We start from the raw sequence: 20,354 nt of genomic DNA, 5'->3' as shown, positions 1-20,354 counted from the left end.
GTATTTAAGATATTCAACATGATGATTTGATATATGTATACATTGTGAAGTGATTACCGCAGTCAAGCTAACTAGCATATTCATCACCTTATAATTACCTTTGTATGTGTATGTGGTAAGTCTACTTTAGAGATTCTGTATTAACAAATTTCACACTTGTAGTATTCATTATAGTCACTATGTTATATATTAGATCTCTATAACTTATTTGTCTTAAAACTGGAAGTTTGTACTCTTTGACTAGTGTTTCCCCATTTCTGCCATTCCCTAACTTCTGGAGTTCTACTCCTTGCTTCTTAGAATGTGACTTTTTAGATTCCACATATAGGTGAGGTTGTATGGTATTTGTCTTTCTGTATCTGACTTATTTCACTTAGCATAATGGCATCCATAGTCATCCATATTGTCACAAATGGCATGATTTTGTTCCCTTTTTTTATGGCTGAACAATATTTCATTGTATTTAATCTTCTTAAACTTCTCTTAGTATAGTGTATTGTCTTTCAATAAATAAGCCTTGTGCTTCCTTGGCTAAATTTATTCCTAAGTATTTTATTCTTTACATGCTGTTGTGAATGGTATTTATTATTTTCTTAATTTCATTTTTGTGTTGTTCATTGCTAACATTTAGAAATACAGTTTTGTTTTTTTTAAATTGGTCTTGTCTCCTATGACCTTGCTGAACTTCTTGTGAGTTCTACTAGTGGTTCTATGGATTCTTTAGGGATTTTTTTTTTTAACCATACTGGATTATGCTGTCCATAAATAGAGGTGTTTTTACCTCTCTTTTTTTAGTGAGGATGCCTTTTACTTCATTTTCTTGCCAGCTACAGTGACTAGAATCTCTAGCACAGTGTTGAATAGCAATCAGACAGGCAAGAGTGAGCATGCTTGCATTGGTCCTAGTCTTAAAGCATCTAGCCTTTCACTATTATGATGTTAGCAGTAGGTTTTTTGTAGGTGCCCTTTATCATGTTCAGGAAATTTCCTTCTATTCCTAGTTCATTGAAAGTTTTTATCATGGATTTTGTCAGATGTTCTTTTTTGTGTCCCTTGAGATTATCATGTAGTTTTTTCTCTTTATTAATATATCCTATATTTCTTTATTTTCAAATATTAAACCACCTTAGGTTCTTGGGATATAAGCTGCTTGGTCATGGTATATAATTCTTTTCATATATCATGGGATTATTTTTTGTTCTTATTTTGTTGATGAATTTTATGTCTCTATTCATGAAAATTGATTTTTTTTTCTTGTAATGTCTTTGGCTTTGGTGCTCATCTTACAGAATAAATTGGAAAGTATGTCTTTTTCTATTTAATGGAAGAATTTGTGGAGAATAAATATGGTTTTTCTTTAAATGTTTTTGCATCTGGGCTTTTCTTTCTGGGAAGATTTAACTAGTAATTTTTTAAAATATCTGTTCAGATTTTCTAATTTCTTGAGTCAATTGTAGAAATGTATGTTTTTCTAGGAATTTATCCATTTCATCTAAGTTGTGTGATTTGATAACATGAACTTGTTTATAGTATTTCCTTGAAAACTTTATTTTTATTTATTTTTAATTTATTTTTTTCTTAAAAACTTATTAATTTCTGTAGAGTCAGTAATGATTTCTCTTAATTCCAGATCTGTATCTTTGCTCCTTTCTTTCTTGGTCAGGATAGCTAAAGATTTGCTAATTTTATTGATATTTTTAAAGAACTAAGTTTTGGATTTTATCAGTTTTTTCTATTATTTTTGTTTTCCATTTCATTGATTTTTTTTGCCTTAAAGTTCATAATTTCCTTCATAATTTCCTTCTTCTGTCTTGCTTTGAGTTTAGTTTGCCCCCCCCCCCCTTTGGTAGATTCTTAAAATGTAACCTTAATTTATTGATTTGATATTTTCTTGTTTAATATGGGCATTTACAACTATAGGTTTCCCTCTAACCAATGCTTAGAGGCCAATGAATACTTGGAGGTTGTGTTTAAACATCTTGAGCCAATAAGGCTTCTCCCTGTATGCAAGACCTCACATTCAGGCAGGGATGAGTAGATACCTGAGGCCCTCTCCTGACTGTGGATAGAGACTTACCCATGTGCAGCCTTTATTAGAGCTCATTATGCCTATTTGTTTCCTGGATCTCTCTATGAAATTTCTGGATTTTTATTTATTTACTTTTTCCTTCAAATATTACAGCCCCAGTTAGATGCAGTGTTAGTTTCCTGATGGTTTGCCACCAAGATAATGATTCTTTTTGACCAATTCCTGGGCATGGGGGCTTCCCTGTTTGACTTCTAGACTACTGAGCCTTGGTAGAGCTACCAGCCATGGAGTAGTGATAGAAGGAAGGTAGCTTCCCAAGGCTAAAACTCCACAGCCTCCCACTGTTCCTACTAATGAGGTTTAGTAGTTTTTCTTGAAGTACTGCTTCTCAGTTTATTGAGAAAGGCACCTTTGATGCCTTTGTTACTCTCCAGATTGAAATGATTGTTTTTGCAAGTGTTATCTGCTTCTGTCATTACTTTTGGGGAACAGGATTTATTTGCCAGACTTCCACACATCATTCCACATTGCCCCATGTTAATTAATTTTAAATGTTTAATGAGCCCTGCATTCTGGAGATAAACCCCACTTGATTACAATGTGCTCTCCTTGTTATGCATTCTTGAGTTTGATGTGCCAAAATTTTGTTAGGAATTTTGCGTTAATCTTCATGAGGGATATTATTATCTATGTTTCTTATGATACTGTCCTCTGGTTTTGCTCTTAGCCTAATGTCGATGCCATAGAATGAGTTGGGAAATATTCTCCCCTGTGTAATTTTCTGAAGGAGTTTATGTAAAATTGGTACAATTTCTTTCTTAAATATTTGATAGAGTTCATTAAGCCACTTGGTATGGAATCTTTTCTGGTGGGAAAGTTTGTTTTTTTTTTTTTTTTTACTGTAATTTCCATTTTTTTTTTTTTTTTAACTAGGTACAGGGGTAGTCAGATCATTTTTTTTTTTGAGCTTTGATAGTTCATCATATAAGGAATGCATCTATTTTATTGGTGTTGTAGAACTTACTTAAAGTTATTCATAATATTCTTTTATTACATATTTAAAATTTTTAACATCTGTAGTGATGTCTTTTCTCTCATTACTAATATGTGTTTTCTCCCTTGTTTTTCCTGATCATTGTTTTAAATGTAAGTATAACTGGAGGCTTGGCCCGTAGGAGAGAGAAGTGTGAGGGACAGTTGGGCACATACTTAGGCTACTTTAAGGGGGCGAGCCCTATGGGTGTATAAAAGGACACGCCCGGGGGCCACTGCCAGCAACGGAGTTTGGGTGGGAAGAGGAGGAGGAGGAGATCCTTGCAGAAAGACTAAGATGCCCAGTGCCTGGGACACATTAGATGGGAGCTTAGAGCTGCAGACAAGACAGGACTCTGCAGAATGAAGTGCAGAGCATCTGTTGGTCAACAGCATAGCTTGCCAGCCCAGGGAGAGGATTGGGTGTAGGACAGGTCTGCTGTGTGGACTGAGCTGATCACCCCCATGGCATCTCTCGGGGTTCTAACCTGGGGTGTGGTGACAGCTGGCACTGTGCAGCCGCAGTGGAGGAGATGGGAAGGACTGTAGCTCCTCATTGCAACATCACTAACTCCTTTCTGTGAGTAAGTAACAGTGTACTGGGTGTACTGGGTCTTTTCGGTATCAGAGCAAACCTACACCTTATAGAAATTTGGGAGAATAAGATAGAAAGTAAGAAAGTGAAATTTGAACATTTTGGTGGCTTCCCTGCCAGGCCCCTACCTTCCTGCTCTCCCTCCATCCATCATGGTTTTTCTTCTTTTTGTTGCGATGTAGCAGTGATCCTACCTTCTGTAACGATACAATATTGTGTAGGTGTTTTCATTCATATCAGGGGACTTCCCCATCACGTTATTACTAATTTCAGTTTGAAATGGCTGTGTCCTCCACAGCGTAGATGGACAGTAGGGCCCGTGGTTGATCACCCATGCCGTTACTAATTTCTCACCATCAGAAATGGAAGAATTTCTTTGTGCATAATGCTTTTCCCCAATGCCAAGTGATTTCCTTAGGATAGATTCTCAGAGGTGGAATTATTGAATTAATATTAACACCTTTGAGCTTCTTGTTACATATTGACAGATTGGTTTCCAGCAATGTTTGTATCCATTGACATTGCCTCCAGCAAGGATGTACGTGTCCACTGTACCATCTTGCCAGCTCTGAGTATTATCCTCTGGCTAAATATTTGCTGATCTGACAATGAAACATAGCATTGTGTTTCAGTTTGCATTCATTTGCTTTCTAGCAAAGTTGAACATCTTTCCATGTTAAGCAGTTGTATTTTCTCTTTTGTGGATTGTCAGTGTCATTTGCTCTTATCTATTGGGGTCTGATAAATTTGTATGAGCTCGTTATATATTAAAGATATTAACCTGTTGTGTGTCAAAAAATTAATGTAATTATAATTAGCCTATAACATTATACTAGTTTCAGGGGTACAATGTAATTAAATATTTGTATACATTGTAAAATGATCACAGTAAATTAGTTACCATCTGTCACCATACAAAGTTACAAAAATTTTTTGTAGTGAGAACTTTTAAGACTTACTCCTAGCAACTTTCAAGTATGTAATACAGTATTATTGATTATATTCAATAATGGAACTTTTGACTCTATTCAAATATAGAACTTTTTTTTTTTTTGGAACTTTTTTTTTAACCTCTTGACCCACTTCACCCACTCCTCAACTTCCCTCCCCTCTGACAGCCACCAATTTGTTCTTTGTATCCATGAGTTTTGTTTTGTTTTGTTTTGTTTTTTTGGCTTTTTTTTAAAGATTCTACATATAAATAAACTTATATGGTATTTTTCTTTCTCTTTCTGGCTTACTTCACTTAGCACAATACCCTCAAGTTCTATCTATGTTGTCACAAATGCCAAGATCTCATTCTTTTTTATAGTTAGAAGTATTTTGTTACACACACACACACACACACACATACACGCACCTTGCACATCTTTTTTATCCATTCATCATTGATGGATGGTTAGATTGTTCCATATCTTGGCTATTGTAAATAATGCTTTAGTGAACACTGACATACATATATTTTTCTACTCACCCCCGCCCCCCACCGATCATTCTTATTTAGAGACTCACCAATTTTGTTTATCTTCTCCCTAAAGATCAATATTTTAGTTTCACATGTCTATTTTTTATTTCACTGAATTTTGTTCTTTATTTCCTCTTGCCTATTCCTTTGAATTTAATTTACTTTCTTTCCATTGTCTTAGGGTAAAAGCTGAGGTCATTGATTTGAAGTCATTTTTCTTTTCTAATATAGGTGTTTTCATGCTATAAATTGTCCATTAGCTGCTCCTTTTGCTGCATCCTATACATTTTGATGTTTTGTTTTAATTTTCATTCAGTTGAAAGTCTTCCTAATTTTTCTTTCAATTTATTTTTCAATCCACAAGTTATTTAGAAATTTGTTGCTTGGGTCCTAGAAATTCTAAGGCATTCCTGTATCTTTCTAAATAAATACCATTGTGGATAGGAAACATCCTTTGTATGGTTTGAATCCTTTCAAATTTATTGAGACTTGACCATTCTGTGGTCAAGAATATGGTTTACATTTAACGTGACAATTGATATGGTTGGTTTAAGTCTGTTCTCTTTTTTTTTTTGTTTGTTCCATATGTTTCTTTTTCCTTTATATCAGCCTTTATTTTGTTTTTTTTTTATTTTTTAAAAGATTTTATTTATTATTAGAGAGAGAGAGAGAGACAGAGAGAGAGAGGCAGAGACACAGGCAGAGGGAGAAGCAGACTCCGTGCAGGGAGCCTGACGTGGGACTCGATCCCGGGTCTCCAGGATCACGCCCTGGGCTGAAGGCGGTGCTAAACCACTAAGCCATGGGGCTGCCCTCCTCTATATCAGCCTTTATTTTGTTTGTTTGTTTTTTAATGACTAATTTACCCCTTTTGTTGGCTTATTAGTTAAGTTGTTTTGTTTTCCATTTGTTGCTTTAGTTTATAGTATACATTTTAATTTATCACATGGTATGTTCAAGTTATAGCACTTGACGTATAGTATAACAGTATATTTTTGTTTCTATATTCTGGCCTTTGTGTTGTTATAGTCCTATATTTTATTTATATATGTTATAGATACAGTAATACATTATTGCTCTTTTCAAAGAGGGTTAAAATGTAAGAAAACATAGTTTTTATATTTAAGCACAAATTTACTATTTCTGGTGGTCTTCATGATTTTGTGTAGATCTAGATTTCCATCAGTGCCATTTTCCTTCAATTCTAAAGATTTTCTTTTAATATTTCTTCTAATATGGGTCTACTACTGATTAATTCATTTGTTTTGTATACTTGTCTTTATTGTATTCTTTTTTACAGATGTCTTTGATTTGTGTTGTTTCCAACTAGAAATATGCTGTCATTTTTATCTTAATATCTGTATATCTAATAGATACTGTTTCTCTGTTTTTTAAAGATTTTTCTATCATGGATTCTCTATCATGGACTTTCTACCATAGATTTTTATCCATTGATTAGGATGTTCATTTTCTTTCCATTTCTTGTGTTTTGGCAGTGTCAAGCTTCTTAAATATGTGGACTTACTGTTTTTATCAAATTTGGAAACAGTTCAGCCATTAATTTTAAAAATACTTGGGATGCCTGGGTGGCTCAGTGGTTGAGCATCTGCTTTTGGCTCAGGGCGTGATCCTGGTCCAGGGATCGAGTCCCATATCGGGCTTTATTTAATTAATTAATTTATTAATTTATTTATGATAGTCACACAGAGAGAGAGAGAGAGAGAGGCAGAGACACAGGCAGAGGGAGAAGCAGGCTCCATGCACCGGGAGCCCGATGTGGGATTCGATCCCGGGTCTCCAGGATCGCGCCCTGGGCCAAAGGCAGGCGCCAAACCGCTACGCCACCCAGGGATCCCCCATATCGGGCTTCTTGCAGGGAGCTTGCTTCTACCTTTGCCCGTGTCTCTGCCTCTCTCTCTGTGTCTCTCATGAATAAATAAATAAAATCTTAAAAAAAATTTTTTTAAATACTTTTTCTGATTAACTTTTCTTCTCTGACAATTTAAATTACATTAAATTAGTCCACTTGAAGTTGTGTCACACTTTACTGGTGCTTTCAATAATTTTTTTCTCTTTGTTTTATCTTATATAGATTATATTTGCTTTATCTTCAGATTTACTAGTTGTATCTTCTTTGATGTCTCAACTACTCATAAATCTGTTCAGTATATCTTTCATCTCTGTAAATTTTATTTTACTTTTATTTGTATTTTTCATGCATTTACTTCAACATACTCAGTCTTTTTTTTTTTTTTTTAAGATTTTATGTATTTATTCATGACAGACACACAGAGAGGGGCAGAGATAGGCAGAAGGAGAAGCAGGCTCCGTGCCCGGAGCCTGATGTGGGACTTAATCCTGGGACTCCAGAATCATGCCCTGGGCTGAAGGCAGGCTAAACTGCTGAGCCACCCAGGGATTCCTGAAGGTTATGAAATTTATATCTACCTAGTAACCAAACTGATATTTTTCAAGGCAAAAAGTAAGTCATTTTACTTTGTATTTAGAACCTTTCAGTGTTTCTTACTGTTCTTTTAAAAAGTAATGCTCTATTCATATGACTTGAGTATTTCCACCATGGGATATCCAAAGAAAATTAGAACACATTCAAAAAGATATATGCATCCCTATGTTTATTACAGTATTTACAATAGATAAATTATGGAAGCAACCTAAGTGTCCATCCATAGATAACTGAATAAAGAAATATATATATATAATAGAATATTACTCAGCCATAAAAAGAATGAAATCTTGCCATTTGCAGCAACATGAATGGATCTAGATATTATTATGCTAAGTAAAACAAGTCAGTCAGAGAAAGACAAATACCATACAATTTCACTCGTGTGGAATTTAAGAAACAAATGAACAAAGGAAAAAAAGACAAACTCAGACACTTAAATTTAGTGAACAAAACTGGTGGTTACCAGAGGAGAAGAGAGTGGGGGGATGAGTGAAATAGGTGAAGGGGACTAGGAGTACACTTATCATCATGAGCACTGAGTAATGCATATAATTACTGAGTTATTATATTTATACCTGAAATATAACACTGTGTATTAATTATACTTGAATAAAAATACTAAGTTCTATATGATCTGAGCCCTTTTAAGCCTTAGGTTGTAGGTTTTTCTTTACTAATTCTATTCAATCTTTTTTCTTTTCTTTTCTTTTCTTTTCTTTTCTTTTCTTTTCTTTTCTTTTCTTTTCCTTTCTTTTCCTTTCTTTTCCTTTCTTTTCCTTTCTTTTCCTTTCTTCTTTTCTTTCTTTCTTTTCTTTTCTTTTCTTTCTTTCTTTCTTTCTTTCTTTCTTTCTTTCTTTCTTTCTTTCTTTCTTCTTTCTTTCTTCTTTAAGATTTTATTTATTTGAGAGAGAAAGCACAAGTAGGGGGGAGGGAGAGGGGGGAAAACCTGACTTGGGGCTTGATCCCAGAACCCTGGGATCATGACCTGAGCTTGAAGGCAGATGCTTAACTGACTGAGCCACCCAGGGGCCCATGATCTTTTTTTTTTTTCCTTTTTTCCTCAGATATGCTGCAAATCTTGGGTTTGTGCTTATTATTCTATTCCATTCCATTCCATTCCATTCCATTCCATTCCATTCCACTCCACTCCACTCCACTCCACTCCACTCCACTCCACTCCACTCCCCTCCCCTCCCCTCCACTCCTCTGGAGTATGCTTACTCCTTTCTTCATATTTTTAACCATTCTGTGTCTTTCACTTGTTTATCACTTATCACTTCCTTACTAGGGACTTTTCTGACTAGAGTATCTGATAGAGGATTTTGAACAGAAGTTATTATTTCATCATATGATCTTGTAGCATCTATAAAGGTGCTGTAATTATCTTTTAAATTTATTTTTGTATTTCTTTTATCCTTTGCACTTAGTAATGGTTAATTATTTATTGTTTTCCTTAACTAGAATATAAGATATATTATTTCCCTACCACATAGTAGACATACATTAAATATCTGATTAATGTGCATAGGTGTCTTTCTATACATGTATTTTCTTATTTAGAGTACCAAAAATTTCTCTGGTGTTAGTATATATAATTGCATACTATAGGTTATGCCTTTTGGTGTAACATAATAGCATTATAAAGCCCAAAACACCAATGAGATCTATGTTGACAAACAGTATAGGGTCGTGATCTGTGAACATTCATGAATAAAACATTTCTCTCTGCTTAATAGCAAATTGAATTATTTTATCTCTATGTCCATAACATGGCATAGTGTTTGGAACACAGCAGGTATACTTGCTTGTTAGTATTTAATAAATAACTTACAAAATAAAGTTGGAAATCAATCAGTTTATATTTCTTTTCTAAATTTCGTTGGTACTTCCAATCTCTGGAACAACCCAACCCCAAGTAAATTTGTTGATAGTCAATGACAACAATTTGGAATATCTTGATTTTTAATTATGTCCTATGATAGCGTAGATTTGGTACAAGTTTAACGTAAACTAAAATTATGATTTCTGCATTAGAAAGGAACTTAAAAAGTTATATAGTCTAACCTTTTCATATAATTTATATCTTGGCTTTTTTGTATCTATATTTTTCTGTCTTGAGAATGTCAGAGTTTTAGGTTGAAAAAAGTCTGTTAAAATATTCTCATGACTATTTGGTTTTATGTTTTAACAGGATAATTTTTCTCTCCACAATCTTTAAATATCTTTTCTCTGGTTAAGTAAAGCAGCAGCTATACACAATATTATCTTGATTATTCATTAGATCTTATTATAGAAGATAAACTATAGGTTGGGTATGTTTTGTTTTGTTAATATAACAGCAAATTGAACCCATACTAATTTTTCATGTTGAAATACTGACCCAAGTATAGATTATTTTTATACTCACTAAGGCACCAGAAGAGTACATTACACAAATTTTACCCAAAGCAATATTATTTATTTAAATTTAAAAAATTAAAACATAGTTTAGCTACTCAATGTGTTCTCTAAAATTTTGTTTCTAATTGAAAATATTCTATGTTTTTCTTGATAAATATGTTTTTATTTACTCCAAAGTCCAGGCAATTGCAGTTTCCTTACTGGAAGATCTGTTGTAGTTATGGGTGAAGAATGTGGAAGCATGGATGAGCAAAGACAGTCAGACTTCATTACTGAAAAACAGTCAGCACAACATATTTGGGGAGAAAATAGAAGAGAGGCTTCACATTTTCTTGAAGATGTGAACCAGTCAAAAGCCCACCTTATATCGGAGAATTATGACTCTTTTATTAGTGAAAATATCATCAATTTATTAAGCATAGATCAACAGAGGATAAGGAAAACCTTTGACAAGTGTGATTGTGACAGTATGGGAGATGCTTCTGCAATCACAAGTTCTGATAAAAATGATTCAACTGATAGATGCATTAGAAGTATTTTTACAGATCCAGAATTGACTTTTAGTAATTCTACTTTTAATAAAACAAGTTATCCAGAAAAGTATCAGCCAAGTGAGTATCAAAAAGAGTACAACAATAATGAAAGAAATATTCTTAGTACATCTTTTGAAAAGGATTGTTACGTAGCCAGCTCTGAAAAAAAAGGTGAGTATTATACATGGAAAACATAATAATCTATTGAGTTTTTTTGTTGTTGTTTTCTGTGTGTGTGTGTATCTCCATAGATAGATAGAGTAACATTCTGTTAGGTTTTCTTTTTAATGATTGGCGGGGAAAATTAAAGACAGCAGAGCCAGGCAGTAGGTTCCAGAGTGCTTTAATGGGGAGCGCTCCCGGGCGAGTTTCAGTGAAGAGGAGGCCCGAGTCAGGGAAGTTGCACCCAGGAGGGGAAGGGTATGTGTTTTTTATACCTGTGCAAGTTAAGAAAAAAAAAAAAAAAGGGGTGGTTAGAGACATGTGGTTTTATGTGATAAGGTGAGGCAGGGTCCATGTTCTTGTTTTTGGCTGATTCTGGTGTTTTTCTTCTTTTAGGCGGGTCTCGATAGGTCACGAGTTGTTTGTGACTTGATGAGTTTTAGGAACTTATCCGGGGTGACATCTGAGGGAAGGGTGACCCTACCTATTAGCCTTAGGTCATCCATTTTGGAGAGGCCCTACCTCCATCTGCCCAACATATTCTATTACATGACTTTTTAGATCAGTAATTTCCTTCTTTGTGGTTTGTAAGCTTCAAATTAAAAAAAAAAAAAAAACAAATTGTCTCTGCTAAAGTTTTGAATTCAATGCATACTTTTATTTTTAAAGGAAAATTTGAAAGTGATTACCAAGAGAAGATACCACAAAATGAAAGCCAGAAATATCCAGTGAAACATATGTAAGTTTTAGGTAAATCTGGAGAATATAAATCAAGATCTAGTATAGTGCGTGTTGTGGGTTTGAACTGATACAAAGTGAATAGGCATATTGCTCTTTGACGGTGGGCAGACCAGCCTCAAGAAGGCTTCTCAGCTGTCAGAATCTTGGTAGTATCCCCCATTTGAGAGTATGTTGCTCATATTTGCTAGTGCAGAAATATCTTATCTGGAATCTTAGTATTAATTAGGTTTGAGAATACTGACTTACATGTTCAAGAAACTTATATGTTCACCAGAATGTCAGTTTATTAATTTATAGTAAGAAATAGAGTAGTCGCATGTATAGGAATGTTTGTTTACACTGGGTGTTATTCTGTATGTTGGTAAATTGAACACCAATAAAAAAAAAAAAAAAGGAATGTTTACTTGCATGGTAAGCATATTTTCTAATCATAGACTCAACTCTCCATGGGAAGGTTGCTTGGTTAGTATAGAATCAGAATAGGAGAGTGATAGAATTCAACTGTAATGGCATAAGCATATTAACATTTTATAGGACAGTTATTACAGGTAGTTAAACAAAACTTCTAGTTTCAGAATAGCCCAAACTTTCTTGGTAATAATTATGATTTAGTCAGATCTTCGTAATTGAAAGTTGTGAACTAGAACATATTTTTTTGAAAGTACTTTCTTATGGAAATATTTAAAATATCTATGTATAAAAAGTGTTTATAGATGCTATTTTTATGGGATTGGCACAACAAATTAAAATGTAGATTCACAACTTATTTAATATAATCAATAAGTTAGCTACTTTGTTGTCAAATCCCCAAATATTCAGTAACTTGTGAATGAAAAACAGCTTTGGTAGGTCTTGAATTTTAAAATGTACTTTATGAAAGTGATTTAGGACATGGTTCCCAAAATGGCTACAGGTCACTTGGGGTGGAGGGGCGGGTGCTTTTTTAAATTAAAAATACCAGGTTTGATCCACACATAATAAATAAGCTCTTGAAGTTGGAAGTTTATGAATGTTTTTCTAAAAGCTTCCCGTACAATTCTGATCTGAAGCCAACTTTGGGAACCATGATTTAGAACAATAATTTTCAGCAGGAATAAAGTACAGTTTGAAAGCATCTTTATTTATGATCCTTAGGGGTGATATCTCTTTGGAAGAATTGCATTCTAAGCAATCGTGGGACTTTGGATTTGGTGAGGTAATGTACATCTTCCATTTTCTTTCCAGTTAAATGAGTTGTTATTATGTCATAATTTAGTATTGGCAGTTTACTTTGATTTAAAGTTAGCTTTTATCAGAAAAACTTCTTCTGAGATTAATGCTATTTGTTATATTTTTTTACTCTGGGGCAATTATAGCTTAATTTTAGAATAAAATTGATACTCTTTCAGAACCTGTAATAAGCTTTAAGACAAACCAATCTAGATACTTTAAAAATTCTTTCTATGAGTCCTATAAATTTTCATCCAAGATGAAAACATTTAGGTTTCAATGTGCTATGGTTAACATAGTTATGTTTAAGAATACTGAAAGATCTGTCAACGCTGGTTATATAAGTTGTAATTGCTGCTCTTAATAAGGGTATGTGATTGTTACAGCAGTCCAGACTTTGTGCTAGGAGCTTTATGTACTCCATTTCTAATCTACAAGAACCTGATTCTGTAAGGTCTTCAATGCAAAAAAGGCTCGAGTTCAGGGAGATTAAATAACTTGTTCAAGGTAATATACTTACACCAGGATTCAGACTTACTATTTTTTAAAATGTTATTATTTTTAAATTTATTTCAGAGAGAGTGAGGGGAGGGGTAGAGGTAGAAGGACAAGCGGACTCCTCACTGAGCAGAAGGCCCCAAGACCCTGAGATCATGACCTGAGCCAAAATCGATTCTGGCACTCAACTGACTGAGTCACCTAGGCACCCCTTCAGACTCTTATTTGACACTGTATTTTCAACTATACTAATTGGTTTTTTTTATCTTCAAAATGTGCATTGACTGCATATTATGAACTCCTTTAATTAGAATTTATTGAGTATTTCTACACTCAATTTCTACATTTATTATTTCATCAGTACAGTGGTGAAAAAACAAAATTTTCATTCTTCTGAAGCTCATATTCTATTATGCAAGAGACTCAGAAAGGTATAGAGATGAAAGGACATGGAACCTACTTTTAGGAAACTATAGTCTAGTAACTAGACTAAAACAACAAAAAACCTAGTGCATTTAGAACATTGATGCAACTGGGGTTTTTACAAAAGGCAGTTTGAACTTAGTAAAAAGCACTTTAAGTTTTCTTTTAGGGGTTTTATGGTTTTAGTTCCCACACTTAGGTCTTTAATCCATTTTGAGTTCATTTTTATGTATGGTTTAGGAAAAGTGGTCCAGTTTTATTTTTTGGCAAGATATTTTCCAAATATCATTTATTGGTATGACTCTTCCCTATTCTATATTCTTAACCCCTTTATTGTAGATTAATTGGCCATATAGATATGGGTTGATTTCTGGGCATTCTACTCTGTTCCATTGATGTATGTGTCTGTTTTTGTGCCAGTACCATACTTTTTGATTACGGTAGCTTTGTAGTGTATCTTGAAATCTGAGCTTGTGATATCTTCAGTTTTGTTCTTCTTGGCATTAGCAACATATTTATGGCTATGTTTCCTCAGACAAGGGAAGCAAAAGCAAAAATGAATTAAAATACACCCAAATAAAAGGCTTTTGCACAGCAAAGGAAACCACCAAGAAAGTAAAAGCAGCAACCTACTTAGTAAAAGAGGTATTTACAAATATATTTATGCAATAAGGAGTTAATATCCAAAATACATAAAGAACTGATACAACTTAGCACCAAGAAAGTAAAAAATCTGATTTAAAAATGAGCAGATAACCTGAATAGACATTCTTCCAAAGAAGACAGACAGATAGCCAACAAGCATATGAAAAGATGCTTAGCATCACTAATCATCAGGGAAATGCAAATCAGAACCATACTAGTCAGAATGGCCAGTATCAAAAAGACAAGAAATAACAAGTGCTAGTAAGGATGTGGAGCATTAATTTTAACATTTTATATTGAAAATACACTCCCTAAAAATATTTTTTAATGTGCAGTATGTGCAAAACTTCTGGTTTTCTGCCCTGAAGCCTCAACTGCAAATTTAAAAGTTGCCTATGAGAGTTCCTGCCCTCCAGTTTTAGCTGTTGAAAGATTAACTTGAATTACAGACGTAAAGATTCTTTGATTTACTCAATACTTGGGTTCTACTGGTACCTAAGACTGATTTTTTACTGCTTAGTAGAGAATGCAGTTTCATAAAATACACATCAAACTCATCCAAATAGCTGGTCATTTAGCTGTAGGTTCAGTGTACTTATACATTCTATCATGTACTGTGAGCAAAATACAGCTGAATTTAATTGGGGTGCTGTTTATAATTTAAGACAAGGACCTCTAAATGACTCCTTTTTGGTATGTTTCTGAAAATATCAGGCACAAACATGTTGGTAGGAATATAAATTGCTGCAACCACTATGGAAAACAGTATGGAAGTTCCTTAAAAAAGTAAAAATAGAAATACTGTATAGTCCGGTAATTCCATTATTGGGTATTTACCTAAAGAAAACAAAAACACTAATCTGAAAAGATACATGCATCCCAATGTTTATTGCATTATATACAATAGCCAAGATACGGAAGCAACCTGAATGTCCTTGTATACATGAATGAATAAGAAATTGTAGTATGTATATACGTGTGTGGATTCACACACACACACACACGCAATAGAATATTACTCAGCCATACAAAAGAATGATATCTTGCCATTTGTGACAACATGGATGAATCTATAGAGTATTATGCTAAGTGAAATCAGAGAAAGACAAATACCATATGATTTCACTTACATGTGGAATGTAAAAAATGAGCAAAAAACCCAGACTTTTGTACCTGTTGGCCATCTGTCTGTCTTCTTTGGGTAAAAGTCTGTTCAGTTTCTCTGCCTATTGTTTAATTAGACTGTTGGTATTTTGCTTTGAGTCATATGAGTTCTTTATGTTTTGGATATAACCTCTTATCAGATAAATGGTTTACAAATATTTAGTCCCATTCTATATGTTGCCTTTTCAAATTGTTGATGGTTTCCTTTCCTGTGCAGAAGTGTTTTAGTTTGATGTAGTCTCACTTATTTAGTTTCACTTTTTAATTGCATTTATTTTTTAGTGTCAAATAAAAAAAAATCATTGTAAAGGAACTTTACCCCCTATGTTTTCTTCTAGCAGCTTTATGGTTTCGATCTTATATTCAAGTCTTTATTCCATTTTGAGTTCATTTTTGTGTATGGTGTAAGATAGAAGTCCACTTTCATTCTTTTGCATGTAGCTATCCAGTTTTCCAAGCACTATTTATTGGAAATACTTCCCTTTCCCTATTGTACATTTTTGGCTCCTCTGTTGTGAGTTAATTGGCCATTGTGTATGTATTTTCTTCTTGGCTTTTTATTATATTCCATTGGTCTGTGCTTGTTTTCTATGCCAGTACCGTACTGTTTTGATTACTGTAGCTTTCTAATATTGTTTGAAATTAGGAAATGGATGCTTCTTGCTTTGTTCTTCTTTCTCAAGATTGCTTTGGCTATTCAGGGTCTTTTATGGTTCCATACAGACTTTAGGATTATTTGTTTTATTTCTGTGAAAAATATCATTGGAATTTTGATAGGGATTTTTTGGATCTGCTTTGGGTAGTATGGACATTTTAACAAGATAAATTCTTCCAATTCATGAGCACAGATTATCTTTCCATTTATTTGGGTCTTCAGTTTCTTTTTTTTTTTTTTTTTTAAGATTTTATTTATTTATTCATGAGAGAGACCGAGAGAGTGAGAGAGGCAGAGACACAGGCAGAGAGAGAAGCAGGCTCCATGCAGGGAGCCCAATTTGGGACTTGATCCCGGGTCTCCAGGATCACACCCTGGGCTGAAGTCGGCATTAAACCACTGAGCCACCCGGGCTGCCTGGGTCTTCAGTTTCTTTCATCAGTATCTTACAGTTTTCTGTGTACATATCTTTTACTCTTTGGTTCAATTTTTTCCTAGATATTTTATCCTTTTTGATGCAGTTATAAATGGGATTGTTTTCTTAATTTCTCTGATCATTATTAGTGTATAGAAATGCAACTGATTTTGTATGTTGATTATGTAATGTGCAACTTTACTGAATTTATTATTTCTAACAGTTTTTTGGTGGAGTATTTAGGGTGTTTTATATAGAGTGTTATCTGCAAAGGAAGATAATTTTAATTGTTCCTTTCTGCTTTTGATGCCTTTTCTTTTTCTTGCCTAATTGCTCTAAGACTTCTAGTATTATGTTGAATAAAAGTAGTGAGAGTAGACATCTTTGTGTTGTTCCTGATCTTAAATGGAAAACTTGCATCATTTTACCCTTGAGTATGATGTTAGCTGTAGGCTTAACATGTATGATTTTTATTCTGTTGATGTATATTCCCTCTATAATCTTTTGTTGTAAATTTTAATCATGATTGGATGTTAAATTTTGTCAGATGCCTTTTTTGCATCTTTTGAGATGATCATAGGATTTTTATCCTTTAGTGTTGAACCATCTTTACAATCCTAGAATAAATCCCACTCGATCATGGTGTATTATCCTTTTAATGTATTGCTAAATATAGTTTGCAAATATTTTCAAAGACTTTTGAATCTATGTTTATTAGAGGATATTGTCCTATAATTCTTTTTTATAGTGTCCTTTTCTGGTTTTTGTATCAGATAATGCTGGGTTTATAAAATGAGTTTGGAAGTGTTTCTTTATCCTCTATTTTTTGGAAGAGTTTGAGAAGGATTGATAGTAATTCTTTTTATTTTTTAATTTTTAATTTTTATTTTTATTTTTTTATAGTAATTCTTTTTAAAATGTTTGGTAGTTTGATAGAATTCACCAGGGAAGCCATTGGTTCTGGATTTTTGCATGTTGGGAAGTTTTTGATTACTGATTCAGTCTCTTTACTAGTAATTGGTGTATTCATATTTTTGATTTCTTAATCGGTCTTGATAGGTTGGTTATATGTTCTAATAATTTTATTAACTTCTTCTGGGTCATTTAGTTTGCTGATTTATCATTGTTTTTAGTAGTCTCTTGTGATCTGTTTTTCTTTATAATCAGTTATAACATCTCCTCTTTCATTTCTGATTTTGAGTTCTCTTTCTTTTTTCCCTTTTAAGCATAGCTAACAGTTTGTCAATTTTTTTAATCTTTTCAAACAACCAGCTCTTAGTTTCTTTTCTTTTTTCTTTTTTTTAATAAATTTATTTTTTATTGGTGTTCAATTTACCAACATACAGAATAACACCCAGTGCTCATCCCATCAAGTGCCCCCCTCAGTGCCTGTCACCCATTCACCCCCACCCCCCGCCCTCCTCCCCTTTCACCACCCCTAGTTCGTTTCCCAGAGTTAGGAGTCTTTATGTTCTGTCTCCCTTTCTGATATTTCCCACACATTTCTTCTCCCTACCCTTATATTCCCTTTCACTATTATTTATATTCCCCAAATGAGTGAGAACATACACTGTCCTTCTCCGATTGACTTACTTCACTCAGCATAATACCCTCCAGTTCCATCCACTTTGAAGCAAATGGTGGGTATTTGTCGTTTCTAATGGCTGAGTAATATTCCATGGTATACATAAACCACATCTTTATCCATTCATCTTTCGATGGACACCGAGGTTCCTTCCACAGTTTGGCTATTGTGGACATTGCTGCTATAAACATCGGGGTGCAGGTGTCCCGGCGTTTCATTGCATCTGAATCTTTGGGGTAAATCCCCAACAGTGCAATTGCTGGGTCGTAGGGCAGGTCTATTTTTAACTCTTTGAGGAACCTCCACACAGTTTTCCAGAGTGGCTGCACCATTTCACATTCCCACCAACAGTGTAAGAGGGTTCCCTTTTCTCCGCATCCTCTCCAACATTTGTGGTTTCCAGCCTTGTTAATTTTCCCCATTCTCATTGGTGTGAGGTGGTATCTCATTGTGGTTTTGATTTGTATTTCCCTGATGGCAAGTGATGCAGAGCATTTTCTCATGTGCATGTTGGCCATGTCTATGTCTTCCTCTGTGAGATTTCTCTTCATGTCTTTTGCCCATTTCCTGATTGGATTGTTTGTTTCTTTGGTGTTGAGTTTAATAAGTTCTTTATAGATCTTGGAAACTAGCCCCAGCTCTTAGTTTAATAAATGTTTTCTATTGTCTTTTCAGTTTCTGCTTTATATATTTCCACTCTGAATTTTCTTATTTGCTTTCTTCTAACTGTAGGTTCAGTTTGTTAGTTACTTGAGGTATGAAGTTAGGTTGTTTGAGATCTTTCTTGTTTCTTAATAAGGTGCTTGTCACCACAAACTTCCCATTTAGAACTGTTTTTGTTGCATGTCAGAGTTTTGGTATTTTGTATTTCCATTTTTATTTGTGTCAAGATACTTAAAATATTTTTTAATTTTTTCACTCATTGGTTTAGGAGCATGTTGTTTAATCTCCATATATTTATGAATTTTCCAGCTTCCTTCTGGTAATTTTTATTTTCATACTATTATGGTTTGAAAACATAGTTTATGTGATTTTAATCTTCTTGAATTTATTATGACTTGTTTTTTTGGCCTAGAATACCATCTGTCATGCTAAATACTCAATATGTGCTTAAGAAGAATGTGTATAGGGCAGCCCTGGTGGCGCAGCGATTTAGCGCCACCTGCAGCCTGGTGTGATCCTGGAGACCCGGGATCGAGTCCCACATCAGGCTTTCTGTATGGAGCCTGCTTCTCCCTCTGCCTGTGTCTCTGCCCCTCTCTCCCTCTGTCTCTATGAATAAATAAAATCTTAAAAGAAAAAAAAAAGAAGAATGTGTATATTAAAAAAAAAGAATGTGTATGCTCTTGCTTTTGGATGAAATGCTCTATATATGTTTAATACATTTGGTTTAAAGTGGCATTTAAGGCCACTGTTTCCTTAAGTACTGATTTTCTATTTTGGAGGATCTATCCATTGATGAAAGTGGGATATTCAAGTTCCCAACTATTAATGTATTACTATTTCTTTAGGTCTGTTCATATTTGCTTTATATATTTCAATACTCCTATGTTGGGTGTTTATATATTTTCAAATGTTATATCCTCTGCTTAGATTCACTCCTGTTTCATTATATAATAACCTTCTCTGTCTCTTGTTATAGTCTCGTTTTAAAGTCTGCTTTGTCTATGTGTAACCTACTCTAGTTTTCTTTTGGTATTCATTTTCATGAAATATCTTTTTCCATCCTTTCACTTTCAGCCTGTATGTGTCCTTATATATGAAATGAGTCTTTTGAACACAGCATATGAATGGTTCTTTTTTTTTTTTTTTAATCCATTTGGCCACTCTGTATCTGTTAATTGGGGAAATCTAGTCCAGTTATATTTAAAGTAATTATTGATAGATACAGGCTTATTGCCTTTTTTTTTATTGCCTTTTTTTTTATCATATTTTGACTGTTGTGTAATTCCTTTGTTTCTTTTTCTCTTGCTCTGTTCCTGTTCCTTTGTGATTTGATGACTTTCTGTAATGTTAGGCTTAGATTCCTTTTTTTGTATATCTTGTTTATTTACTATAGATTTTGGCTTTGGGGTTACCATGAGGCTTATATAAAACAATTTCTACTGATAACAGTCCATTTAAAGTTGATAAAAATGTAAGTTCCAATGCATTCTAAAACTCTATAGTTTGATTACCCTCCCAAACATTTTATGTTTTTGGTGTTACAACTTCTTTTTGTCTAACACATTTGTTAACAAATTATTGTAGTTATTTTTACTACTTCTGTCTTTAATCTTCATACTAGCTTTGTAAGTAATTAACCCACCACATTTATAACATTATTTTGAATTTTA

General features: G+C 33.8%; 1 protein-coding gene across 40 annotated transcripts in view; it reads left to right on the top strand.

Annotated features, from left to right (window-relative positions):
- The window catches only part of REDIC1 (regulator of DNA class I crossover intermediates 1), a 117,972-nt gene that overhangs the window by 50,471 nt on the left and 47,147 nt on the right, over nucleotides 1-20,354 (top strand). For 39 of the 40 annotated variants that reach the window (XR_013364004.1, XR_013363994.1, XR_013363995.1 and 36 more), the window contains 3 exons: nucleotides 10,166-10,692; nucleotides 11,353-11,422; nucleotides 12,559-12,619. Coding sequence is in view for 24 of the 40 variants with exons in the window: in XM_077870465.1 (XP_077726591.1) it covers nucleotides 10,166-10,692; nucleotides 11,353-11,422; nucleotides 12,559-12,619 (658 nt within the window). In the remaining 16 variants the exon portion in view is untranslated. The remainder of the gene's footprint in view (nucleotides 1-10,165; nucleotides 10,693-11,352; nucleotides 11,423-12,558; nucleotides 12,620-20,354) is intronic. The other variant, XM_077870451.1, reaches the window with a different exon arrangement.

Source organism: Canis aureus, chromosome 25 (genome assembly GCF_053574225.1).
Source record: "Canis aureus isolate CA01 chromosome 25, VMU_Caureus_v.1.0, whole genome shotgun sequence".
NCBI lineage: Eukaryota > Metazoa > Chordata > Mammalia > Carnivora > Canidae > Canis > Canis aureus.
The sequence above is the reverse complement of the archived record's forward strand: the minus strand, read 5'-3'. Positions and strand labels throughout refer to the sequence as shown.